The following is a 27,296-nucleotide window of genomic DNA, read 5'->3' as shown; positions in this document are numbered from 1 at the left end:
AGCTGAGTTTTGAGAAGAGATTTGAAGCAGGAGAGAAAGCCAATACATTCCAGTTAAAATTCATTTTAGATCGGTTGTAGTTGTTTTAGTCCATCAGAGAACAGCCACAATGGAAAACTCAGCCTCTAGATAAAAGTTAATAATGCCCAAATGAGAGTTGTAAGAATAAGATTTCATACCTGGAATGGAAAGAAAAGAGAAATTACAGGTAGGGATTGGACAATATTGCTAATCATGCTCAGAGCATAGCTTTGAGAAAAACTAATTGTGAGAGCACTTGAGCTACAGACTGACGGGGCTTGAACGTGAAGGCCTTGACTCCTCCTGCTATCGTCAGCAAGCAGCACTGCACCAAAATAAACTCAATTCTGTTCTCGGTGCCCCCCACCCTGCCCCAAACAACCTACAGTCTCCCAAATCTGGATAACTCCTCACATCACGCAAAGGACAGTCAGTATTCTCGCACCACGTTACTCCATTTTAACATTTTTTTCATTCTTTAAATGCCCAAAATTTCTACTCCCTTATTTCTTGTGGTTTGATTGTTATTAGTACATCATACTGCAGTCAAATAAATCAAGGTTAATGATTAATAATTCTACCACCGTGAACAATGTTCTAAATTCCAAGTATAGCCTCTTTGAAAAGATTACATCCATAAAAATCCATTTGAAGGAACATTTCTTAAAATCCATTTTAAGAATTTAAAGGCTATCAACCCTTTCTGTTTGTGTGTTACAACACAGTTGTTAATTAGATGATAAATGGAAAATATTCTTTTACACAGGGCACCTAGCTCATAGCTATGTTCATTCTGCAGTGTTAAAGTTCTTATATGTAGCTTGTTGTGTATGTCTATTTTTGTGGAATTCTTTTTCCAAAGCAAACTAAAAATAAATGAATTGTATAGAACTATAATCAAAACAGTGAGTTTTTGCTAAATTCATTATATCAAGCACCCAACTTATTTTAGCAAAAACTTACCAAAAACTATTAGCCTGAGGCAGTCACTCAGCATGGGAAATTTCAATACGAACACAGTGTGTGCGATCAAGTTTTAATCTATTACAAAAAAAAAAAAAAAAAAACCAAACAAAACCAAAACCATAAAAACCCAACAAACCTGGTAATGAAAATGACTGGTCTGTGCACGGTGTTGCTGCCAAAAGTTTTGACTAAACTTGAAGATCGGCATCCTTTTTCTGTCTGTTTGCCTTTAACAACAAAAATAGTCCTACAAAATATTAGTCACATCAGTAAATGTACCAAGAGAACTCAATTTTTATATAAAATGCCTCCGCAGCAACTTTATTTATTCAGTGAAGATCATCTCCCTGCGCAGGATCTCCCTCCCCAGATCCTAGCCACCTTTGGCCGTCTTTGAGTTACACGTACATAGTCCTGGTTTGCGCGGTCAGCGTAGCGGCCCATGGTCGATGGGTACGTGGAGGCACCTCCGGAGGGTGACTCAGCCCATCCGTCCCGCCGCCAGCTGTGGATGGCTCCAGTCCTTGAACGCTGAGATGGCTGAGCAGAACGAACCCCATCCTCAGGTTGACTCGAGTGGAGGTAAGAAATGATCTTCCTATATCGCTGGAACGACACTCCCCGTGGGGGCAGAACTGGTCCGTAAGCTCCTCCTGGCATCTCGCAGCTGTGGGAGAAGCAGCTCAGCCCCAGGCACCTCCGTGTCCTTGAAATGAGATCAAATATACAAGGAGAGCACACCGATTCCAAAAAACAGGAGGTAATTGTTCTGCCGTCCGATTTGGATCCCATACCCACATGTCAGAGGGACCGAGAAGGCAAGCAGTTCGCTCCTAGTGAAGGGAGAATTTTGTTCTTTTTTTCAGCTACCTCTAGCCAAGGCAGGCAAGGGGAGCACAAAAAGGCAGCGTGGGCTCCGTTCTTAGCACAGCACTGAACACACTTAGCATGGCTGGAAGCGAAGAGTAGCAACACAGGTATTAACAGCATTGAACAGGAGACAACCACAAAGAATGGAGGAAGAGAAATGTGCATTCATTAACTTGTCTTCTATTTACAGCATTTCCTTTCTAAAATACATTTAAAACGTAAGCCCTGCGCACCCTGCTGAGTGTACTCCATTGCTTTTGACCCCAGGATTATATCTGGATAAGCAACTACAACACACTGAAGCACCCTGACTTTTCCTAAGTGTTATCAGAAAGAGTGTATACTAGAGCTTACACCATATATACATCTCTCTCTCCATCTCCTCTATGAGGATCAGAACTGATATTCTCTGTTTCTTTAAAACAGAACTCAAAATAACCCAAATTGAAGCCAAAATAATTCAGAAGACGAGTTACCCATTGTAAACTCTATGGCAAGTGGCTTTCAAGGCTCAGGCTGAAAGGCTGCAGCCCAGAATGTGCTTAGCCCCGTACGTCTGAGCGACACGGGGCATTAAAGTGCACCAGGATGTTCTGACAGGGACTGCACCGAAGCCTCTTGCAGGAACCAGTCATTCAGGAACTGGGATGGTGCAGGCGGAACCAGCGACAAAGGGTCAGGAAGAAGCTGTGAAGGAATGCTAAGAATGCAGAAAAGAGCAGAAAAATCTTTGGTTACATTTAGAATTGGTAGAAACGTTTCAAAGAGAGAGTTTACCCAGAAATGCACCCCACAGAGGTGGCTTGGTGGGACAAACGACACACTAAAGCTGAAGAGAAAAACAGGAACCCTCTGGTTGCTTTTCTCTCTCCTCTCCCCAACGCCAGCTGAATTCTTTGCTGTCTCGAGGCACCTTTTTATCAGCTATACCAACGCAAAGAGCTTCTCTATTTCCCCCTGTGAAATGCTGTTGGGACAGAGAGATTCTCCAACAGGCAGGTGGAGCGTGGTGGAGGGGAGGATTGTAGCCTGGGAATTTCATAGATGCCAGAGCAGCAAGGGCCACAGCATGGGGAAGCCTCCAAACCTGGGAGCTGGCTCAGCCCTACCAACCTCAGAATGAAGCAGCGTGAGCAAGGATGAGCTTTTAACAGCAAAAGGAAAACCTCCCTCTGGTGTCTGTATATTACCTATTCAGACTGATTGTGAAGAGTCTGTCAAACATACCTGAAAAACTGTCGGAATATTTTGGAGCGCTGGATGAATCATCACACATTAACGACATGCCTTACAGCTCAGCTTCTTCACTCTGTGTTTGCTGCAAAAAGCTTGAACACTTATTTCATGCCTTATTCATTCTCCATCCTTCTTCATTTTCCAAACTACCTTCAAGTTTTGCATACTTCTCTCTTCTCATCCCTCAGTACCATCTACATTGGCCAAAAGATTCAACTGAGTGGGGAGCAAGATTAGACATTCTCTCTCCTAGAGTATAACCCAGAGTTAAAAACTGGGATTCTATTACTTTTTAAAAATGCTTCTAATTTGTTGCTACTGACTATGCAATTTATAGCAACACACAGATCAGGACTAACTAATTTAACAATGTCACACATCTACAAACAGATGCCAGCTGTCCAATGACACTAGAAATGTCTGGCATCTTTTTAAAAATGTATCCCTGGAATTACTGCAATTGTTACCTGGCACCACACAGATACAAAAGAGAAGCATTCCTTGTGTATCTTATTCCTCTTTGCCTCTATATCCACTAGTCCCATGAAACAAATTCCTCATGTAGACCACTGAAATCCAAAGAGGATCCTTTCTTGCAGCCTCGTGGTCAACAGCTCCAAAGGGCTCCAATCAGGAAAAGTTTGGGAAGTGCAGCGTGGAGAGTGAAACTACTGCAGAACCTGATACTTTGGAAACTGAGAATTTATAATAATTTCTGCATCTCCGATTGGAGTTCTTCAGTTATGAGCTGGCTGCCTTTGGGCTCCAGTTTTCCCTCCCCTCAGTCTTCACTTCAGTTTACCTCTTAATCTGTTCCTTTCACACTTACCCTCCTGGCCTTTCATTCAGGCCCCATCGCTTTTCCTTCCCTCCAGAATATTTTTTCCAGGTTAATCCCACATCCCCAAAGTAATGATATACTGAAAGGTTTTCATCGCACTTTTCTTGTGTGCACAGCTGCTTCTGCCTGATCCCATCTTGTCTAAATTCTCAGAGCGTGACCTGTCTGCTACTCCCTCTCTGCCTCCTCCGTGGACCACAGACCCTCTGCCACCAACGGCAGCCGTGGGATCAGCTGCAGCAGTGGCAGAAAATGTCACCACTGCTGGTGGCAGCTCCTGGCTGCCAGCCACTCTGCGTATCACTGTGACAAGATGCCAGCTAGTTAAGCATTATACTATTTAAGCTTGTTATTCTACTAGCCTAATTTTCCTTACTATTAGCTGTTCTAGTTCCTGGCCATCAACAGTGAAGTTCTGTTCCGTTGATGTTCTCTCCCTCATTTTCCTTTAAAATAAAAGCCGACCTTCCTCCAGAGGGGACATGACAGTTTTTGCATTGTCGAGACACGAGCAGCTTCCAAAGCCTTGGAGAAAGACTCTCTCTGGAAAGAAGAAATAAACCCACGATTTAAAAATTCACAAGTGAAAATTACTCTCATTCCTTTGCCTGTTCTCCCACTAGCTGGCACGCCGTCTCATCCAGCCCCCTCCCCCAGGTCTCTAGCGGAAGGAACCTTGGCATAACCTTGCTCACACCATAAACAACGTCTTGTGATTAGTGCAGGATTTAAATTCTGAATTAAAGCTTTAGAGTAAATGAGTCATATTCTGCAACAGAAAGGTCAGTGGACGCACAGAAACTAAACTGTCCCCGGAAAATCATACCATGATGGCTCCATGAATATTAAACGGGCTTCTGCCAAATTTATCTTAGTTTTAACAAAGAAGATTAATATTAAACTTTTAGTAAACATTAGTATTCTAAAAATAATGTAAAGAGGGGGAACATTTTCTGTCTTTGATTGAAACACACTGTTGAATGGTATTTGTATTAGTAAAGTGTCAAGTAGATAACGTATCTGCAGGATAAACAAGCCCCAAAAAAAAGGAAGTTTCAGATGACCAGCACATAACTCACTGAGAAATGTGGCTAAAATAACTTGCTAAAAAAAGCATTTATGAACACTTGGCATTTGCATAGACATATTTTTACAGGTTGGGTAAAGTTTGTTGTAGCTGGTAAGCGTAACTGTCACCATTCATTTCAGACAGATTTTTGTACGAGGTCTTTTTTGTTCTTAGCCGACAGCTGAAATGCCGGAGATCTCCAAATACAGGCAGGCACATGCCACCACCTAAAGGAACAGCAAGGCTGAGGCCATTCAGGAATCTGAGAATTTGAGCTATGTGGGTGAATATGATTTCACTGGATGTTTAGTGCATGAGTATGAATACGGGTGATAGAAAAACCATGTCAAGTAGCTTAAAGACAAACTCAGGAAAAGCCAGACACGTCCACAGGAGAACTGAGGGATCATGAAGAAAAGGTTTAAAAAACGAGCTTTTACAGTGAGGGCTACATGAACGAGATTTGCAACCGTGAGCTTAAAAACAAACAAACAAACAAAAAACCATGCTTTCTGTCCTTCATTCCTCTGGTTTTCAGAAGAAACAGAGTTTCAACATTCTTTATAGAGATAGTGGGACTTCACTGTTCTGGAACTCACTGATCCCAAACAACTCAGCCAAATACGTTAGTATTTGGAACTGCTGCTGCTGCTACCGCCACAATTATTTTTTGTTTGCTATCTATACTAGAAATGTATTGTTTCTTTTGATATATCTCAGGCCAAATACTCAATTTTTCAGTGCAAAAACCCGACCTGTATTTCTGAAGCACATTCATATTAGTAAATCCAACAGGGCAGAATACAATTTTCATTCACCTTGAGGATGGCACATTCCAAAAATATCGGGATTAGCATGACCCCAATGTAAAGAGGATGGGATCAGGGGTAGCTGAGACCAGCGTCCCCTCCTAACTCGTACACAACTTCCGAGCCTCCCTGTTTTTGCCTAGCAGGTAAGGTCAAATGTGGTAAAATAAATACTGAAGTAACACACTGTTTGCTTTCTTAGCCAAGACATCTTCCTAGCTCATGGGCAGAAGACAAACGCAATGAAGGGCACAAAAAATTTGAGCAGAGAGCTAATCTTAGGCCAAATTTTCAGTTGGTGTAAATTAGCATTGCTCCACTTCAGTGCACCATGACAATTTACCCCAGCTGAGAGGCTGACTTGGTGACTCTCCACTGCAAATGCTGTGCTTAAAGTGATGGGCAGCTGCTGGAAATCAAACTTCTCTGAGAGTCAGGTCTCATTCGTATTCAAGGATTTGAGCTCCACGTTTCTCCGGAGCAATCATTTTACGCAGCTACCTAGGAAATGATGATGAAAGTGTAACTTGCAAGTGATGTCTCCAGGAACAATCAAAATAGTGCACTGATAAATAATAATTACAGTGGAAACACTGGCTGAGGTCTATTCATTAAAGACACAGTTAAGACAGCATAATAGACTGGAAAAGATCATTTGCTATAATCCCATTCATATATTTACCAGGCTTTATCTTAAACCAAATTTCTTTTCTTGCCTCCAATATCTTCACTGCAAGACTTCCAGAATCTGACACCTCTGACGGTTAATAATCTTCTAATTTGCAGACCATGTTTATTCATGATCAGCTCGTTTTATCAAAGCACTGGGCCTTGACTTTAAGGCTGATGAGCATAAAATAGCTTTGTAGGGAAAAGTAATGTCTTTTATTAGATCAACAGACATAGCCGGGGTGGGACAAACAAGATATCAGGCCACAAAACCCTTCTTCAGGACTGAAATAGGGGCAGAAAAATTCAGGTTAAATACAGCTTGGGAGCAGTTGTTCCAAACAATTACCCAATTTGAAGAAAAGGTATCCGCAAAATACTGGGGATATTAATAAGGTGTGAGATGATTAAGCCATAGGACACCACGTGGGCCAAAAGAGATGCCATTAACTGCCAGAACTAAAATAGTCTATAGGCTCCTATAGACATGGTATTACTTAGGGAACACCCTGCCTATATAGCTCCAAAACCACTGTATATGGGAGAGCTCCACAAAACGTAACCCTGCACAGCTGGGCAGCTGTGAGCCCTGCGGTGCAGCTCCATAGCCTGGATCAGCGGCTGCCTGGGATGCTGGAGCTGCACCCCACCCTCCCCTCGGGAGGGACTTGGAGGAATACTCCCTCAAAAATGCTTTCCTCAGATTCTTGGTGGTTAAATTCTAGATATGTGGGTTTTACGCTGTAACAGCTGAAAAGCTCAAGAGACAAAACCTTGTAGCCAGCGAGGAAATGATGGAGGCGCTACAAAAAAACTCGAATAGAAACAGCGTCCATCTACTCCTTTGAGCACGATGAAAATCACCCCACTGTAGCAACAGCTTCTGCATTCACCTTCAGCCGGGGGTCAAGCCCCGCACCAGCGCTCGCTGCGTGCTGCACGCGTGTCTAGCAGCTCGAGATCACCATGCAAGAATCGGCTCTGCAGACTCCAAAGCTGTAAAGAAAATGACCAGGACGCCACACCCCTAGATGTCTGTGTTACAAAGCTTTTTACAATTCCTTTACAAACCACTGTAGGACAAGGCATCTTTAAGTATGCCTTTTAATGCTTCCACAGGCTGTTTTTATAGAAAGGAAGAACAAAGGGACACAATGGTTTGGATGATTGAAGCTCAACTAGACAAGATATTATTTAAAAATGCATACTGTATACTTCACATCATGTTCACCTGAAAAAAACATTCTGAACTCTACCTTTACCTAACATCTCTCAAGACAGCCCTGATTTTAGAAGCATCTGAAACAAAATTAAAGCGCAGGTTCCACAATGTGTACACATGGTGAGAGGTATTTACTCGAGGAAGCGGTCCACCTAGAGTTAACTTACCTTAAAAAGCGCTACCTTACATGAGTAAACCGTAGAGAAGGAGGCCCTCTGGAAAGCTAATATCATGTTATGACTTTGTGTCTACATATAAAGAATAAGCTGTTCAAAATGTTCCTCCTAAAGGTTCAGGAGATAATGGTCCAGATGGATTCACTCATCAGCCTCTGGATATTCCTTTCTCTGAACAGCTTCACTGAAAGGAGTAAAAAAAAAATTAAAATTGAGTTCCCTTGCCTCCCCTATCAGAAGTTTAGAGAAACAAAAAAAATTCCTCCTGGATGCATTTCAAATAATCAAACAGGAATTGGGAAAAATGAAGGGGAATGCAAAGAGCTAGCTTGTCTGACTTCAAGGGAAAAAAAGACATTTAATTATATCCTTGCACACTTCCGTGCCTTCCCCAGAACTCCCAAAGGAATTGTAAAAAGGGGTGACATTTCCACCTACCCCATTACTAATTTAGGCAAAGGAAGAGCTTGCCAAAAAGCTATTTATAGCGAAGCCAGCAGGGGTGGCGGAGTGGGGGTCCGCGAGGGGTGCAGAAACAGGTGCAGCGGCAGCGCGCATGACCCCAGCCGCCGAGGTGAGGATTGGCTAATCCCGGCTCGAAAATATGACATCTTGGCTCATGATAGTCACAGGGCTTTTCCATCAGCAGGCGGGGCGGGGAAACGGCGGGGAGGGAGGGAAGGGCACTGCAGCGGGGCCCTATAAATTAGAGGCAAGCCCGCCTTTTCCTTCAATGAAATAGTAAGGTGAGGCAGAGCCGAGTGGGGGAAAATAAAGGGAAAAAGGATTTTGTTCTGCTGAAAGTCATTTCAGCATTTCTAAATTTGTTTTTTCTCACCACATTCCTCTCAAGGAGGCAACTCTACAAAGATGAAATACATCATAGGCATCGGAGGGTAAGTTCCTGTCGCCTACATATATACTGCTTTTTCTTCCCATTTAATTGCATGTAAGATGATGTAAGACTCAGAAATTATATATCTGACTATAAAATAATATTACAGGATTCTACGAAAGATGCAACTTCTGACTCTGAATTTGTGCTGCATTTACTTAATACAGAGGGCTCTGCAGGGTGGCATACACCAAACTTTTATAACGTTAACAGGAGGTATGCTGAAGTAGAAAGAAGTATTGCCATTAATTGTATAGGTCAGACGAAGGGAGTGGTGTGCCTCAGCTATGAAAAAGGAGGTTTTCAACGTTGTTAGGCTTTTAAAAGCTTCTCTGAAAGACAAAGAGGAAAAAATCCTGCTTCAAATAAGATGGGGGCGGCGTGAAGAGAGCTTTTCTTTTCTCCAGCAAAGTAGGGTTTAGAAGCAAGCCCGGGTGTGTGCTCGGGACAGGGCGACAGAGCCTGGCGCAGCCCCGCCGGCTGCAGAAGCGCTTGCAGAACTGACGCGGGCAAGACCTGGATTTATGGCACGGGTTACAGCCAGTGTCAGATTTCTACAGGCTTTGAAGAAAAAATTAGGAATAAGCACATTCAAACTTGACAACTCTCTCCTTTGGAGAGAAAAGTTATTCAGGCCTTTTATATTAAAACAGGCTTTGCAGGCACAGGAAAGCCTGAATCATTCTCTGAGAAAAGAGCAAGCTTACCTCATTTGTAATTCATTTAAGGCATTTTTAAAAAGCGCTTTTTGCAAGCCTGACTTTCACGGGGTGGCTTCTTAAGCTGATGAACCTAAGCCTCCTAACGAGCGAGGGTGTTTTAGGGCAACGAATGCCGGCAAGGGCGCGTTTTAAATCTACCTCGGAAGCTGCCAGCTCCCTGCGCGGGGGCGGCCCTGCCGGGCCCCGGCGGGGAAGGCGCCAGCGGCCACCGAAGCCCCCGCGGGGGCCGACAGGGCGCCCGGCGGGAGGGCAGCTCAGCGGCTGGAGCCGCGCAGCCTCCTCCATCTTCAGGAAGCGCCCGCCGCGCTCCCCCTGCCCCAGCTCGGGCAGATTCGGGGAGAGCAAGGCCGGGGGAGCCCCGCCAGCCCTCCCGCCCGGGAGGCCGCTCTGAGGGGAGCGGAGATGGCGGCGCGGCCCCGCGCTCCCTCAGCGCGGCCGTTGAGCGCGCGGGAAGCGGCGCGGCCGTTAGGAGCGGCGCGAGGCGCCACGGGGCCCGCGCGCGCCCCGGCCACAGCCAGTTGCCCGCGCGGAAGGGGCCGGGCGGGGAGGCGGTCACAGCCAATCGGCGGCCAGCGCGCGCCGTGGCGCCGGCGAGGCGGGAAATTCAAACGCGCGGGGCGCCGCCGGGGTTCGCCTCTCCTCAGAGGGTCCCGCTGAGGGCCGCGGGGTCCCAGCGGCTCTAACGCGGTTCTCCCGCCTCTGTCTCACCTCTCCGTGCAGTGTCACCAACGGTGGCAAAACCACCTTGACCAACAGGATCATCAAGGCGCTCCCCAACTGCTGCGTGGTCCATCAGGATGACTTCTTCAAGGTAAGCTGAGCTCCCCCCCTTGTTTAAAATATCAGCTGCTGCTTGTATATGTAGTGATAGTTGTAGCAGGTCCCCCTGAAAACTATATATACTTGTGCGTGCTTTCCAAGTAAGTTTTGACGGTGTAGGAGTAACACATTTTCTGATACATTTATTTTTTTAAATATATATATTTAATTTGTTAAATTGCTTTGGTCCCGTGAGGAGATACTGACCTTTACAAGTGTCAGTATCTGCCAGTTTCCACAGAAGTGGAGCTTGGCACAGCCGAGCACAGAACAGTTGCAGCAAAAGCTTCCTTTAGTTTTAGCGACAGGTCTAACTTTAGGTCAAACGACTGATGGAAGTTAGAGGTTATTTACTGTACTCTGCACAAATAATTTTCTCCATGTTGGGTTTTCCTCCTTATTTTATTTAAACAAGAATGTTGCTTGTAAATAATGCTTTAGGATTTAAGCACCCCTACGCTGCTTTAAATGCAGAAGGACAGTTGTCTTGGGGAGCTTTGACCGCTCCGTATCAGAAACCCAATTCAAAGATTGCTAAAGATGAATACAGAAGACCTGTGCTGACTTGGGGCCTTCGGCACCAAGCCTGGGAGAGCGGCAGGGGAAGCGGTCGCATCAGAACCGCGTTACTAAACCCTGTCGGCTGCAGCCATTTCACAGGAATTACAATATAGCTGGACCCCACCATCTGTGGAAGTCCAAGAGATGTGGCAACGCGCTCGAAGTAGTTGTACAGCGTTGCCTGACACGTGAATTGCTCCAGCATCGCGTGGTCCATTTGTCCTGCCTTTGCAGGAGCACGTGCGATACGAAACAGAATGAGACTCATTTGGAAACACCTCTTTGCCAGGAGCCTCATGCACAAATTTGGTCAGATATGAGCCCTTAAGGTAGAGGAGGAATTTTCCATAAAGATCTGTAACTTCTCACTAGTGTGCTTAGCTCGCAAATGGTAATGCAAATAAAGCTATAAGTGATCCAAAGTCGTGCTATGCTGACCTGCATTTTTATTAGAGCCATTAGGAGTTAAAATAGCTATTACTGAACATGTAAATTTTAGCAGTTACTTAACACTGTATTTGCATTTTAAGTTCTTATATGTTGACTTATAAACAGGGGCCTGTAGTATTTTGGCTAATAACACCGTATCAAGTTATTAACCTAGAACTCTTTGTCCAAAGTGGCTTGACTGAGCCAAGAAAACTTTTCAAAGTTCTTGGGGTTGGTGAAAGATGGGAACTTAAATTTTAGGGTCTGTAATTGTTTTGTTAAGTGAACACTTGCTTTGTTGTGTATTGCAGTAGTGTCCAGGTTGTGATCGGATCTTAGGTAACTGATCACGCTGAGTTTGCAGCAATGTTTTATTGCTCACTATATTTCAGCCACAAGATCAAATAGAAGTCGGGGAAGACGGCTTTAAACAATGGGATGGTAAGAGCAGTGTTCGCTATAGGATGCAGTAATGTATATTTTTCCTAAGTATTTCTTTTTAATTATTAAAGATTTAATAGTAAATTTATGTAATTTCAATTTTACAAGTTCATTCTATATTATACTTTCAAACCGATGTGGTTTGTGGTATTTGATTGTATACCTTTTTCCCACCCACCCCCTTTCTTCTAACTAGTGTTGGACTCCTTGGATATGGAGGCAATGGTGAGCACTGTGCGTGCGTGGATTGAGAACCCAGTGAAGTTTGCCCGTTCCCACGGGGTGAATGTTACGCCTGGCTCTAAAAAGCCAGCCTCCAAAGATATCCATATATTGGTCATTGAAGGCTTCCTGCTTTATAATTACAAGTAAGGTTTGGGGAACTATTAATGGTTTGCCAGGGAAGAAAACTAGATCACTAGTGCCAGGGCTAAAACCTCCTTTTTACTAATATACCCCTCCTGCCTTGTTCTGACGTGCCACGTGTAAGAATTTTTCTCATGTAAAATTCACCAGTAAATGCTGGTAAAAGCGAGGTGCACAAGGTGACTTTCTCCGGGTAACATAGGAAGTTCTCATTTAGGGCTCACCCTTGAACTCTAGGGCACAGGGAGCTTTAGGCCAGGGAGCTTTAGACCAGAACTTGTAAATACTGAGACAGCAGTGAAGGCAGAGGCTGACCACGGTGCCTAAACCTTGACCTGACAAGGCCGGTGATGAGAACGAGGAGATAATCCATTCTGCATTCACTACTTGGAATCTCTCCTGGAATTTAGGAATAGTTCTCTCATGTGATACACATGCTTGTTTAATACTGACTAAAGTGAGCTTAGTGATTAATTGTACATTGGAGCAAAGATCAACTACTCTAGCTTTTTATATGGGGGGGAAATGCTTGGCAGGAAGATGGGGAGACTAAACTAGCAGTGAAGAGAGAAAAATTCCAGTAACTAAATATATAAACTTCAGAAAATTGCATGCTATAAACATGCTGAGCTAAAGATTCTTGGCTCCAAACTATAGTTTTGTTTACAAAACTCTTTCAAGAGAACAAGCTGTGCGTGACACTTAGCAAAAACGGAGTTGTTTACGAGCTGTACCATAAGACAAGCGGCACTATTCCGGCTTTCCAAACTGAATGGAAAATGTAAAATGGCAGTCTCGGACTATCCATACCGAGAATGGCCAACTGGAGACTGCGCTGGCAGGCTGCCCGGTGTTCTTGGCCTGTCGCCGGGGAGGTAACTCTCGATATCTCTCCTGAAGGTTACAAATACCTCTGAAGCTCTTCGTCTTGTTAACGGGAGCCTTTCCTTAGTCCAGAGGGAATATTTCATCCACGGACCTGGAGCTTGCTCAGTTCATACTATATTAAGCATTTATGCAACCCTCAGCAGGCTTTTAGAAGTCTCAGTCCCACCAGGTTCGAACTAGATTTGCTTTAAGGATTTTTCTGGGTTTATTTTCTTCAGCCTAATAGGAATGCAACGCAGTAAGCCGCGGTAGAGCTAACTGCCTGTATTTCTGGAAAAGAACACGAGTCGATGAGTTGCCTTCTCCCAAATCTGTGTGCCCATGCACGTTTTGACAGCTTGCTTCTGCACAACAGGCCAGACGGTTTGATAAGTCAGTTGATATCAGATCGATGAATCGCAGCTTTGGTCTACTGCAAGCAGAATTTGAAATGATCTAGAAAGAGTCAGGTCTTCCCAGCCCAGTGTCTGATCCTCCATAGTAACTAGCAGCAGGTATTTGGGTGGGAAAAGCACCTGCCGTACCATTCTGACCTACAAAAACCAGCATTCTCCATGTTTTATAGCTACTAATAAACCTACTGTACGTTAGCTTGTGTCTTAATGAAAACACTTACTCTTCTGTTGTCTACAACAGACATAAATATGAGAGAGGCAGAAAGATTTTTATGGCTTTCAGGGTGATTTAACACTTCTCTCTGTCAGAAAAAAAATAAATAGACACGTTCTTTCTTTCTACCCTACCCTAGACCACTGATAGACCTGTTTGACATACGCTACTACTTGGCAGTCCCATACGATGAATGCAAAAGGAGGAGAAGGTAAGAAGATTCTTTGATGCATGTCTAATCCTTCCTTCCAATAAAGAGTTCCTACTAGAGGCAAGCCTTCGGGCTACCTTCGTGTTGCTATTAATGGGATACGTTGGTGTTGCTTACAAATTGGAATTACAGTTAAAAATTTTAATTTAATTGGAGAAAAAGACTTGCACGTGGCATTTTCTGAAACTTCAGATCTGGGAGTGGCCTTTGCGGGGGGGTTATGAAGATCAGCACATCAGTGCAAAAGGCAGAGAGTCCTTGCGTGCTTCCCCCGTGAGCACCGGTGAACCCTCAGACTGCTTGCTCTGCCGTCATCGGCTACCTGTAGCTTCTGTATTCACCTTGGGTGCTTAAATAAACTTGTTGCAAAACATAGACTAATATCGATGAGAAATCGGACTGTGACAATCGGCTTTTCCATAAATGCAACTGAGCAGCTGTCAGGTAACTTCAGGCTTTAGCAATGCACAAGAGGCCGTGCGATCCTGGTAGTCCTGAAGTTCTTTTCCGTTTTGCAATTTGCAGTACACGTAACTACACTGTTCCTGACCCCCCGGGTCTCTTTGACGGACACGTCTGGCCCATGTACTTAAAGCACAGGAAAGAAATGGAGGACAGCGGTGTGGATGTCGGTAAGCCTCCCTCCCTACAAATCCTCTGGCATTGTACTTGGGATTTTAAGGAAGTCAGTAATTTAATTCAAGGAAACTTTAACTGTCATGATGCAAGGCACTATTTTTACTGCTAAGTTGTAACCCTGGCCTACTTTCTGTCCAGATAAATATATGCAGTTTTATAGTGAAGACCTTCTTCCCTTTGTTTCATATTACAAGCACTTACAGGCGAGGAAAGAAGGGGGGGGAAAGGAACAACTACATTCATAGGATAAGAGATTTTGTGGGCTATAGTTTTTTTCAGGATGGTTCTGTTTTTTCCAGTTGGAAAACAAGTTATTATTTGGGTCAACAGAGCATGAAATATTTTAATCTACAGAAATTTTGTTCTGATCAGAAGCCTACAGCCTGAAATCTCCATCGTTTTCTTTCAGTTTATTTAGATGGACTGAAGTCCAGAGATGAACTTTACAATCAAGTCTTTGAAGATATTCAGAACAAGCTTTTAAATTGCTTATAGGTAAATACGTCCCTGCTTCTGAGGGGGCGAAACGTGAGGGACTGACTGCTGGAAACAACCGCTCCTACGCTTCAATAGTCACACGTTCCCTTCTTGCTTTTCAGGGTCTCAGAAGAGCTGAAAGACCCATGTACAGAATGATGTAAATAGTACTTAGAAGTCGGAATGAGGGTTTATTTGTGTAAACTCGTCTTATGCTGTCCTTTGGAAAGTATCTTTTGTATATAATTGAAAAAATGAAGATAACTTATTCACAACTCTGTGACGGACAGGATTTTTTTTTTTTTAAATTTTCTTATTTTGTATTCCACTGGCTTAAACATCAGTTGAAAATGCATTTTTATAATGGAACAAGTAGACCTGCGTTTGGAAAACAACTGACTCTTCTGCTTATGTGCCTCTGCAGATACTAAGTCTTTATGTAACGGCTTGTTTGTAATGGCATCTCTTAAATTCAGTAAAAATCAATATAAAATCTCTTTTGACATCCTGTTTTAATGTCAGTCACCTTTACTGGAGTAGAAATAGGCACAAAACTCCCCCAAAACACAACAGCAGCCCCTGCTTTTTCAGATGGCATTTGGAAATCCTTACCTGTGCAGCCTCAAACCTCCTTCGCGCGTCGCTGCTTTGGTTTCGGTGACGCCACCGCCCTGGAAACCCAGTTCAGCCATCCCAACCAGCACGAGAGTCTCGGAGGCGATTATGGGGGGTGAACAGCACTTCAGATATTTTTTAAAGTGCTGGTATGAAACCAGTTTTGTGTCAGCCTCAGCTTCGTGGCCTTTCTCACTTCCTACTCCAAGCAAATTGGCACATAAGGATACTACGGCCTGTTTCACACAACACCGAGTGCTCCCGAGGTGGGAAGTTTGGACAGAAGCCTCTACTTCTGCCTTTTGCAATCCAAACAAGCCCATTGTTTGGTCCTAAATTCTCCAGCTAGCTGAACCTCAAGAGGTGGAAATGGTTAGGTTTCTGAATTTAAATTCCAGAAGGAAAATGGGAAACAAGAGTAGCAGCCTTGTATTCAAATTGCACTACCTTAGGAAACTCTTCTCGGGAATTAGTACTGAAAATGCCATCCTCCTTCCAGTTTGAAACAAACGGCATTTAAACGTGTCCTGCAGTCTATTTACCAACAGAGTGTTCGTTACCGTGTTGTGAGGACCCCATGCTGTAGGGCGCAGCCCTTTGTGCCCCGGGTAATCTGCCTTCAACGCCTGTCCCGCAGAGGAGCTTGCACCCAAACGGGTTCTACGCTTTCGGCAAAATCCTGCCTTACAGTGCCCTATAGCAGAGTACAACTCTAACCCCTAGGAACAGCAGGCTCTGCTTTTCAAATGCTTCCAGTAATCTGTAGAAAGTCTACAGGTTTCTTATTCATCCATGTCCTCCCTTTCTAGCAAAACTAAATAAAATATCAGTGGCAATGGTTTTACTGATTTTTCTGTTGATCGGCTGCTTCTCAGTATTTCAGGGAGAGGAAAAAAAGCTTCCTGCTCCAAGCAAGACAGCACAAAAGAAGTAATTGGAACATTGAAATAAACGATTGGAATATTGAAATAAACCATAACACGGAGCATAACATGCTTGAGAAAGGAGCGGGGATATTGTTCCTGAAGCAAAACGGAGCGGTAGCCCTTCATTTTCCTGCTTATCGCGTCCTTTCTTTGAGAACAGCGTTCTGCCCGAGTTTCCTCCGCTATGAATAGCGCGAGGCCTGCTCTTCACCAGGCTTTTAGGCAGAACCCCCGCCCCTGAGCCAAAGGCTGACCTTGACCTTCCCCGGGCAGCCCCGCAGGAAGCACCAGTAGCACAACGGGGAGTGCTCCGGAAAACAGCATCTCCCCTCTGCCCATCCATCTCCCCTCTGCCCATCCATCTCCCCTCTGCCCCGTCCATCTCCCCTCTGCCCCGTCCATCTCCCCTCTGCCCCGTCCATCTCCTCTGCCCCGTCCATCTCCTCTGCCCGTCCACCTCCCCTCTGCCCATCCATCTCCTCTGCCCCGTCCATCTCCTCTGCCCCGTCCATCTCCCCTCTGCCCCGTCCATCTCCTCTGCCCCGTCCATCTCCTCTGCCCCGTCCATCTCCTCTCTGCCCCGTCCACCTCCCCTCTGCCCCGTCCATCTCCTCTGCCCCGTCCATCTCCCCTCTGCCCCGTCCACCTCCCCTCTGCCCCGTCCATCTCCTCTGCCCCGTCCATCTCCTCTGCCCCGTCCACCTCCCCTCTGCCCCGTCCATCTCCTCTGCCCATCCATCTCCCCTCTGCCCCGTCCATCTCCCCTCTGCCCCGTCCATCTCCTCTCTTCCCCGTCCATCTCCCCTCTGCCCATCCATCTCCCCTCTGCCCCGTCCATCTCCCCTCTGCCCCGTCCATCTCCTCTGCCCCGTCCACCTCCCCTCTGCCCCGTCCATCTCCTCTGCCCCGTCCACCTCCCCTCTGCCCCGTCCATCTCCTCTGCCCATCCATCTCCCCTCTGAGCCGTCCATCTCCTCTGCCCCGTCCATCTCCCCTCTGCCCCGTCCATCTCCTCTGCCCCGTCCATCTCCTCTGCCCCGTCCACCTCCCCTCTGTCCCGTCCATCTCCTCTGCCCCGTCCATCTCCTCTCTGCCCCGTCCATCTCCCCTCTGCCTCATCCATCTCCCCTCTGCCCGTCCATCTCCCCTCTGCCCCGTCCATCTCCCCTCTGCCCCATCCGCTCGGCCAGGTCTGTGCTGCCACCAGCCACGCCTGGGGCAACGTCTGCACTTGCGTGTGCTGGGGACAACGGCAGCTTGCCGTAGACCAGACCAGACCAGTCCAGACCAGTTCAGTTGGAAGGGACCTACAAGGATCATCTCGTCCAGCTGCCTGACCACTTCAGGGCTGACCAGAAGGTAAAGCATGTTGTTGAGTGCATTGGCCAAATGCCTCCAACACTGCCAGGCTTGGGGCATCGACCACCTCTCGGGAAGCCTGTTCCAGTGTTTGACCACCCTCTGGGTAAAGAAACGCTTCCTGATGCCAAGTCTGAACCTCCCCGGGCACAGCTCTGAGCCATTCCCAGGCCTCCTGTCCCTGGATCAACAGGGAGAAGAGCTCAGCACCTCCCTCTCCACGTCCCCTCCTCAGGGAGCCGCAGAGAGCCATGAGGTCGCCCCTCAGCCGCCTTTTCTCCAAAGAGAGCGCTCAGCCGCTCCTCGGAGGCCATGCCTTCCAGCCCCGTTGCCCTCCTCGAGGCATTCAAGGACCTTCACATCCTTCTCAAAGGATGGGTCCCAGAACCGTAGCTCTGCACGCACGACGAAGACCCGGTTGCACCGCTGTCCTTGGCTAGTGGCTAGCTCCAAGCTAATAATAAACTCTCCACACCGCTCTGTGCCTGGTAACTCATTGAGCTTAAATACTGTGGTGAGATAGGTGAGCGTGTGGAGATCTGTCAACCCGCTATCGAAATACACCGGCTAAAGATAGGAAGTGCCATTAAACTGATGTACTAAAGCACATGCGGCGCACCACGCATAAAAGGTTCGCCATGTTAAAGTACAAAACCTCTCACGTGGGATGAGTGTGGTGATCTTTTGGGCACTAAAATAACTTGGCTGTGGTGTCAGCACAGCTCACTTCAGAAGATTTTTGGGCATGCCTTAATTAGAAACATTGCTCCAGAAAAGCAGCTGCCACAGATTAACGAGAAGTCACCCAAAAAACCACCAAGCCTGTTTCACGGGGTGTTTTAAACAGCCTGGTGAAGCAGACAGCAGCAAGTCAGATCCACCACCTTGTCCTCATGTTACACCAATATTTTCCGATTGTCTGGCCGGAACGGGGCCGCCGCAGCCAGAAACGAGACGCGAATACTGATGGCATCACCCGCACTTCCACAAGCTATAAAAAGGCATATTTCCTTGTGTGCAACCCCGTGCGCGCCTGGAGAGACCCACAAAACTATAATTACACCGTTACGCGGCCGGGCGCTCGGCAATGGCAAAGCCGAGGAACGCCTGGGCCAGGGACAGTGTGCTGCGACTTGTCACCGATACCTTGTAAGTCCATTCGACAGCGTTACATGGAGCGCGTCCCGCAGATTAGTTGCAGCTCTGCTCGCCGGCAGAAAAAAAAGCAGCCTCAGCTCGCCAGCGGGATCTGGCATGTAACTTCCATCGGGGTTTCCCCCGGGTTAACGGATAGGTGTAACCCTCAGCTGATAAGCCCTGCAAAACCATTTTGCTTTCATGAAGACATATAAGGGAAAAGACATCGCGCTTGCTTCAAGCCAGCCTCTAGGAAGCAAAAATCGAAGCCTAAAAAAGGCACTTTGATATTCTCTGCGGGCAGAGACTATAAAATGCCCCAGGGCAGCGTTAGCTCTGGTTGCAAAGAGGGGAACCGAGGCAGAATGTCCTGGTATCACCGAAATCTCCTGGGGACCAGCACACCCCCTCATTTCTGAGCACCATCCTAGCTCCTATGGTGTTTAGGACCAGCCGAGTCCCTATAGTATTTACCTCCTGGACACCTTCTCCCCAGTAAATCCTCCTCCACGGTGAGCGGTGGGTATCGTCCCCCTTCTTTGCAGCTGTACGTGGTACGTCGTGCAGCCCGCTGAACCCATGCCAGTACTCTGCAATTTAAAACCCTCTAAAGCAGGTCACCCTGAGCACGCGGCAACAAAACCCACCCAAAATTCTGCTTTTTAAAAAATGTTTTGGTGCTATCTTGTGCATCCACCAGGATGAGATCTCCTGCTACCATCCCCTCCGGAGCGGCGTACCTGCCGGGCGGCTGGGGAGGAGACGGCCGCGCCGGCCAGGGTGAATGGCCAGCAACTTCCAAGAGCCTTGAAACAGGAACCCGTGGCGCGAGGAGCATCTGGGAAGCCTTAGCACTATGTGAACTTTGCACAGCTCAGGAACAACTGTTGCTATAGGATTTCCATACATCCCTTCACACGCTGGCTCTGGTGACGAATCAGCTCCGCGAGAGCGGATCAAATGCCCGGGACTCCAGCTGAATCCGAACCCCAAAGCCTCTCCCCGAACCCCAGCCCCCAGGACGCAGCGGCCAGAGGGAGGACAACGGTCCCAAGCCCCCCCAGCCAGGCTCCAGGGTCCCCCACCATGGCCGGAGCCCACCTCCAGCACGCTGGGGCCGCGGCACGGGTCCTGCTCTGCCCTGGGATGCTGCTGCCAGCCGGGCCGTCACGCTGTCACCCCTGGATGCCAAGTGCCTTGGCCTGGAAAGACGGGACAGACTAAAATTAACCCCGGGCCTGCATGCCCCGCGGGTTGGGATGAAACCTACACCCCGCGGGACGTCAGCGGGCGGCACGCGGGGCTGCCCGATGGCTGGCACAGACGGGGGCACGGGGCACGTCCCCTCTGCCCGGGCTGTGCCCGTCTCACCGCCACCCCAGACCCCCGGGGAGCTGGCAGGGGGCACACTGGGGTGGCAAATAAAGCCTGAACTGAGCAAATCCCCTTGTCCCGGAGCTCAGCCGGAGGAAAACCCGCCACTGCCCCCCCCACCACGGGTGCTGGTGAGCCAGGGGGATGCCTGCCATCCACTGGGATTTGGCTGGTGATTCCCCCGGGTCAAATTCTGCTGGATCTTGGCTCCATCGCCATGGGGCTGTAGGCAGCCGGAAACCCCTCGGTGCTCCCGGCGGAAACACGGCCCTGGGCTCTCACGCACGCTCTGCGGACAGCCACGATTCGGGACCTCATCCCCCCCATCCCCCGGAGGCTAGGGGTGAGGGGACAGGGTCCAGCCCATGGTGGCCCCTCGGCCCCAGCCACCAGCTGCTCTCCTGCGCTCACCGGCGCATCTCCTGGTGATGCCAAAGCCCAGCAGCCCTTCCCGGCCCCAAAAATATTGGGGCTAATTCCTTGTCCACTCTGTTCCCATGCAAAACGGGATCTGGCTGGTTCCCTGCAAAAGGGGGATCCCTAGGGAAAAGGGTAGGGACCCCACAGAAACCCTGGGACCCTCCCCGCACCCAAGGGCCTTTCCCGAGCCCCAGGGACCTCCCCAAACCCCACAGACCTTCTTCGATTCCCACAACCAGCCCCCAGCTTTCCCTGAGCCCCCCAGACCTCCCCCGCGGTCTGAGGCAAGAGGAGCTGGGGGCTCCCCCAGCCTGGGAGCATCCTGCAGCCCAGCCCCAGCCCCAGCGCCCCTTCCGAGCCCACAGGGAGCTCGTCCACCAGCACTGGGGCTGATAAGGCAAAAAAAAAGCCTTTCCCCTCCCAAATTAAGGAAATCCCTCTGGGACGGGAGCACGAACAGCATTTGGGGGCACAGCGGAGGAGCTGTCACCCCACGGCGCATCCTTGCCCCCTTCCCATCACCCATCCTCCCATGGCAGGAGCCAAGGCGGCCGCCCCGGTGCACGGAAACCTTTATTTTGTTAAAAGGGGGAGCGCCCGGTGGGACCGAGGGCTGGGGTGGGTGCAGCAGGGGTGCAACGCCCCGGGGGGAGCAGGGGACAGCCGGGGTCACCCATGGGGCTGCGGCACCTTGGGCCACGCAGGAATTGGTCCTCGGTCACAGCTCACGCGTGGCAGACGCTGAGCTGCCGCCAGGGTTTAGAGGAGGGGTCTTCCCACCAAGACCCCCCCAGGCAGGGCGCTGCGGCAGCTCTGAGACCCGGGGGGGGGCAGGGAGGGGGGACTGGTCCCTGAGCCCTTCGGCAGCGAGGGGAGGAGCAGCCGGGAGCACGCGGACAGCAAGCCAAGCAAGAGCCGCACGCAGGAAGCCAAAACCCAGGGGAGCACAACTCGAGCCCCCTGAGGCGGGGGTCTCCAGGAAGGCGCAAGCCCCCGGCACGCCACCGCGAGCCCAGCAGAGCCTGGGGACATTTACCGAAGGCTGTCGGTGGAGCAGCTCCTCAGGCGAGCAAGGGGCAGAGCCACCAAGGTCCCTTCGGCGCTGCCGGCCGCTGTGGCTCAGCGGGGGGGGAATCGGGAAGGACAACCCAACCTCAGCCTGAGGGAAGCCGACGCTGGCACCGGCCGAGCTAGCGGATGCTGCCGTCTCCCTCGCCGCTCTGCAGCTTCTCCCGCTCGATGGACCACACCAGCTCCTGGACAAACTTCATCTCCGAAGCCACCTGCTTGGCCAACGCCTCGTAGTGGTTCTCCAGCTTTCGGTAACGCCTCTTGAGGCCGTTGGCCACCTGCACCACGCTCTTGGTCTCCTCCTGAGCCTGCTTCTTCAGGGCCTCCGTCTTCTGCAGCTCCTGCCGGATCTGGCGGAGGTCCTGGCTGATGCTCTCGTTCTCCTCCTTGTACCATGACTCCTTCTCTTCATAGATGGACAGCAGGGCCTCGATGTCCTCCTGGAAGGACTTCTTGTTCCTCTCCAGCTCTCGGAGGCTCTCCTCGGCTGCAGCCACCTCCTCCATGACCTTGGAGAAGCGCTCAAAGTTGATGTACGTATTGTTTGGCGGCATGCTGGAGTGGGACTTGATGGTGTACTCCTTCAGGCGCGTGGTCTTTAGCCGGCGACGCTCGGGCTTCTTGCAGTTGTCTTCATTGCGGACGTTCCTCCTCTTGATGACCTGCGGAGAGGGACAGCCGCAGGCGTGGGGCGCAGCCGGGACAGCGGGAGCCGGACAGCTTCGGCACCCACCCACGGTCTCCCGGGAGCGCGGCCACCAGCGGCACCAAGCCAGCCCCAACTAGGGGCTGGAAGAGCCGTGGAGAGCTGCCGTGCATCAGCACCCACCCTCAACCTCTTGGATGCCTGACACCCAAAAGGTGCCAATTCTTTAACTTCTCACCTTAATCCAAGGGTGTTCCAGGCTCTGAGCGATGGTCATCCGCTTCCTGCAACGACAGCAAGGCTGTGACCGAGGGGCAGAGGCTTTGCTGCCTCTGTCCCAGTTAAACTCCTGGGAGAGCAGCTCAGATCCTACCACCTTTGGGGCATGGATGAGCCCAGACAAACTCACTGCACTCAGGGGCCACCCCAGACAGGGCCCGCACCCAGCTCCCACACCCTCAGCCAGCCTCCCAAGAGCAAATACGTGCAGAAGAGCCCGCACAAACCTCCCGACCGAGGCACAGCACCACTGCTCCCGCCCCAGCCCAGGGTCCTGGGTGCTCCAGTCAGCCCTTGATCCCTTCCAAACCCCGTTCCCTCCTTTTCAGCTGAGCTGCTGCACCCTCAGGGTGGTCCCAGAATTCACCCCATGCCTGACGTGGGGGAGAGACTTTGGTTTCAAGATGTTTTGCAACACCAAATCCTACAAACAGCAGGAGGGGCATGGGGGAATAAATGGGATTGATAAACAACCAGCACAACAGGGACGGACAAAGGATGGGCTGGCAGCAGGCAGGCTCAGAGCTAAACCCTAGCGTGGGCAGGAGACGTGGGAGCTGCCTGTACGCAGGGGGTCGGGGCAGGAGGAACCGTCCCCTCTCCCAGGGTAATCCCCAGCTCTGCTCCCTGTCTCTCACTTGGGGTCCTTGACGAGCAGGCGGCGGATGAAGTCCTTGGCCAGCTCACTGGTGTTGCTGAAATACTCCTCGTCGAAGTCGTAGTTGACGGCGGATATGTTGGTCAGGGTCTCCTGCTTCGTTTCCCCCAGGAAGGGGGAGGCTCCGCTCAGCCTGCAGCGAGAGCAGGCTGTGACACCCCAAAAAGGCGACAGCCCGAGGCGGGGGACTCGCCCTGCAGAGCCCGTCTCCCCCAGACTCCCCTTATACTCACAGGATGTAAGTGATGACCCCGATGCTCCTGGAAGAGAGAGGAAGATGAGACTGAAGCCCCGCAGAGCGCCATCGATCCCCTCTCCCTGCGCTTTCAGCAAGAGGGGACATACACTGGCACGACGCCAGTGCTGGGGGCCAGCCACTGGTGCCACTGGAAGGTGCTTGGGAGGGGACTCACTCACCACATATCGGCCTCCAGCCCCAGGGGTTCGTAGTTCACGATTTCCGGGGCTTTAGAAGGAAACAGGGGAGAAAACAGGCTTATTCAGGGGGAAAGAAGCCTGTCCCCATGGACACATCCCGGCAGCTGCCCAGCCTGCCGCACCAGGGCTTCGGGCATCTCTCCGGGATTAAGCCAAAGCTTTCAGAGCCCAGAGCAGCCCCACAGGAACACCGCCAGCCGGCTCTCACCTACAAACTCCGGGGTCCCAAATATATTCTTGAATTCATTCCCAGCTTCAATCTTGTGGGCGATCCCAAAGTCGATGAGTTTGATGCGAGGGTTTGGCACGTTCTTGTCCAGCAGCATGATGTTCTCTGGCTGCGGGGGGAGAGGAGCCGGCGTTTACCCCCACGCACTTGCCCGTGGGAGCCTTGTGCTGCCCTGGGCTCCTCTCCCCGGAGGAGAGGACACGTCCCTCAAGTAGGGAGAGATCCCAGAGCCAGCCCCACTGCTCCGCAGGAGCCGGGATGCTTGTCCCCGCTCCCCAGCTGCCGAGCACGGGGTGTTTGAACCTCCCAGACCTCACCTTCAAGTCGAAGTGGGCAATGCGCTTGGAGTGCAGGTAGTGCACCCCGTCCAGGATCTGCTTGAGGAACTGGGTGGCCTCCTCCTCCGTCAGGGACTCCTTCTCAGCCAGGAAATCAAAGAGCTCGCCACCCGAGACCAGCTCCAGGATCAGCACCACATCCGTCTTGTTCTCGAAGATGTCATGCAGCGTGATGATGTTGGGGTGCTGGATCTCCCGCAGGATGTCCACCTCCCTCTCGATCTCCTCCCGGCTCACGCCCCGACGGCTGGACGACAGCCGACGCTTCTTGATGAATTTGGCAGCATATTCCAGACCCGTTTTCCTCTCCCGGCATTTTCGTACAATGGCAAACTGACCGCTGCGGGATGCGGGGAGGAGGTGAGGAAAGGACCTCCTGCATCGCACGTACCAGCATGTGCTTGGCAGTGGGGTCAGCACGGGCAGGAGGATGGGGGACGCTGTGGGCAGGGATGTTGTGCTACACAGGAGGACACACGGTTTCCCCAGGGTCTGTCGGGAATTGGGGTCTTCCTGGCACGCAGCCAACGACGCCTGCCTGCTCCTGGGGTTTACACACCCTGGCACCACCAGAGCAAGCATGGAAAGCCCAGCGCTGCCCGAGACGGAGGAAGGGAATTCCTCCCAGGGATGCAGCAGCTGCTGACCCTCCCCGGGCTGTTCGGGTGCTGCAGTGATTGCCCAGGGTGGGAGGTGTCCATCAGCCCCCATTTCCAGCCAGGAGCCCCCGGGCTGCTCCCGGGAGCAAACCCCAAAGCCCAGCGGCCCTGGGCGACTGCAAAGCTCTGATGGGGAAGGTGGGCAGGGCGGGGAAATGCCTGAAGTAAGAGTAACCGCAGTCGACAGCTTAGTTCAAAGCGCGCTGTGGTCAGGGGCCGGGAAGAGGCAGGGCTCTGGGCATCGACAGGCACTTCAAGGAGCCGGGTCCTGCCAACACCAGCATCACTGCTACGGCAGGACCCTGACCCTTGTCCCTCCCCGCCCCAGCCGAGCCCCCCGCAGCCCCTCTGCCAGGATGCACAAGGGCCCCTCAACGCTTTCCCCTGAGGACGAGATCCAGCCTGCGGCCCCAGGCTGCTCCCTCCCGGTGACGTGCGGTCCCCGTCACTGGCCTCCGCGCGTGCCCGGACCCAACGCTCCTTTATACGTCCCCGATCATGGCCGGGGCAACCCACAGCCCCACCCAGGGCAGGGACCAGCCTTGCCCAGGCAGCATCTGGCCCCCGGGCACCACCTCAGTCCCCACGGCTCACACCAGACCACAGCTACAGTACAGCCCCGAAAGGACCCGGAGCAAGCCCCTGGAAGCTCCCCCCCTTTTAAAAAAAATGCTGAAGCCACCCCAAATGTTTCCACGGCACAATTATTTCCCAGTGCCCGAGAAGCCCCGTGCCCAGGCAGCCATGGCTGCGGCAGACCCCAAGTCCCGGCAGTGCCGTCACGGGGCTGGAATGGCCGAGGCAGCGCTGGAGGATCCAAACCCAGCCCACACCCCCCCCACCGCCATCGCCTTTGCATCCCGGATGATTAAATCCCATTTGCATGCAGTGATTCACCCCAGATCTGTCCCGCAGGCGCAGAGCCGGGCGGAGAAGGGCCGGAAGCTGCCAGCACCGGCCCGGCAGCCCTGGCCAAAGACGGACAGGATGGGAGCTCTGCAGGGAGCTGCTAGGCCTGCCCAGATATAGGAGTGAGTTTAATATTAATTAACACCTTTTTATTTTAATATATAGCTGCTAGAGGTGCCTGGCTCTCAGCACAGCCCCCTGCCCCCAGACCCACCGCCTGCAGGTAGCACAGAGGTAGCAGGATGCCACTGGCACAGAGACACCATGAGGGCTGCAGCAGCCGGGTGAAGCTCTCGGCCCGGTGCTCGGGCAGGGGGTGCAGCCATGGAAGCCCCCCCAAGCATACGAGGTGTCACTCACCTGCCCAGCTCTTCCCCCATCTCATAGAAGTCCTCCACGTTCTCCTGCCGGAAGGTGGACATGGCTGCAGGGCCCTGGCAGAGCTGAAGCCACCGTGACTCTGCCAGTGGAGGAGGACGTGGGGGAGCAGCCGGGGATCAGCACCTGCAGCACCAGAAAAGGGGGTTTATGCTCCGGGAGCCGCACATCGACACCAGCAATGGACCCACTGCGGCAGCTTGGGGCCAGGACCCAGCCCAGGGACCCCATCCCCCGCGGGGGGACAGAGGGCAGGGAGCCCCCGAATGCCATGGGGTGGCTGGGGCCAAGCCGCAGATTATTCCTGCCCCCCCCATGTCTCATCACACCCCAAGGCCTGCGGGAACCCCCTGCCCGCGGCGGGGATGCCCTGGAGGGAGAGATGAGGGAACAGGGGCCGTGGCTGCGTGGGCCCCAAACCCCTTGTCACCGCAGCCAGCGACACCCAGCTGTGGTGAAGGGACCCCCAAACCCTACCCACACCCAGCACCGCCCCAGCTCCCCCCCCCCCGATCCCTCATAGCCCCTTCCCGCCTCACAGCCCCTTCCCGCCTCACAGGCCCCACAGCCCCTCCCTGCCCCACAGCGCCCCCCCCCACCTCTCCCCCCCGCCCCAAATTCAACTCATCGCCCCTCTCCCGCTCCCGCAGGCCCCCAAACCCCCTCCTCGCCCCATAACCCCACCCCGCAGCCCCTTCCCTGCCCCACAGGGTCCCCCCCCGGCCCCACCTGGGCCGCCGCCGCCCGCGTCGCCGCCGCCGCATTCCACCACTGCTGTCGGCCCCGCCCACCTTAGGCTCCGCCCACCCTCGGCGCGACGCCCCGCCCCGCGAGGGGCGGGGCGTCGCGCCGAGGGTGGGCGGAGCCAAGAGTGGGCGCGCTGGTGTTGCCCCCGCCCCGCCACCAGGTCCTCCCGCCCGCAAG

The 27,296-nt window shown here is 51.3% G+C and overlaps 2 protein-coding genes across 3 annotated transcripts; one reads left to right on the top strand and one right to left on the bottom strand.

Moving 5' to 3' along the window:
* Nucleotides 1-8,749: 8,749 nt before the first annotated feature.
* On the top strand, nt 8,750-15,770 carry NMRK2 (nicotinamide riboside kinase 2; the record flags this gene model as incomplete). Its single annotated transcript, XM_082331015.1, has 8 exons — nt 8,750-8,775; nt 10,217-10,307; nt 11,698-11,746; nt 11,943-12,114; nt 13,749-13,820; nt 14,346-14,452; nt 14,869-14,954; nt 15,059-15,770. 7 exons carry the CDS (start codon nt 8,750-8,752, stop codon nt 14,952-14,954), a joined length of 603 nt encoding a protein of 200 aa, XP_082187141.1. The 3' UTR covers nt 15,059-15,770.
* Nucleotides 15,771-19,447: 3,677 nt separating this feature from the next.
* On the bottom strand, nt 19,448-27,168 carry DAPK3 (death associated protein kinase 3). 2 transcript variants are annotated; one of them, XR_014230286.1, is made up of 10 exons: nt 27,102-27,168; nt 26,355-26,498; nt 24,406-24,766; nt 24,068-24,197; nt 23,839-23,887; nt 23,655-23,681; nt 23,402-23,554; nt 22,723-22,768; nt 21,804-22,500; nt 19,448-20,175 (listed from the first exon to the last, which is right to left on the bottom strand). XR_014230286.1 is itself a non-coding variant. In XM_082331013.1 (9 exons), exons 2-9 carry the CDS (start codon nt 26,414-26,416, stop codon nt 21,958-21,960), a joined length of 1,371 nt encoding a protein of 456 aa, XP_082187139.1. In that variant the 5' UTR covers nt 26,417-26,498; nt 27,102-27,168; the 3' UTR covers nt 21,361-21,957. The 2 variants fall into 2 exon arrangements, 1 of the variants encoding a protein (XP_082187139.1); XM_082331013.1 differs by lacking the exon at nt 19,448-20,175 and having other exon boundaries at nt 21,361-22,500.
* Nucleotides 27,169-27,296: the final 128 nt, after the last annotated feature.

The sequence above is a fragment of the Platalea leucorodia genome, assembly GCF_965183815.1.
Source record: "Platalea leucorodia genome assembly, chromosome: 21".
Classification (NCBI taxonomy): Eukaryota; Metazoa; Chordata; class Aves; order Pelecaniformes; family Threskiornithidae; genus Platalea; species Platalea leucorodia.
This window is presented reverse-complemented; position numbering and strand designations above follow the sequence as displayed.

What these genes read in the sequence shown, in the direction of transcription:
- DAPK3 (XM_082331013.1), bottom strand. Translation starts at nt 26,416, where the DNA reads ATGTCCACCTTCCGGCAGGAGAACGTGGAGGACTTCTATGAGATGGGG. An exon ending in GGGGTCATCACTTACATCCT is followed by an intron (nt 23,555 to 23,654) that starts GTGAGTATAAGG and finishes CTCTCGCTGCAG; the next exon opens with GCTGAGCGGAGCCTCCCCCT. An exon ending in TGGAACACCCTTGGATTAAG is followed by an intron (nt 22,501 to 22,722) that starts GTGAGAAGTTAA and finishes CCCTCTCCGCAG; the next exon opens with GTCATCAAGAGGAGGAACGT.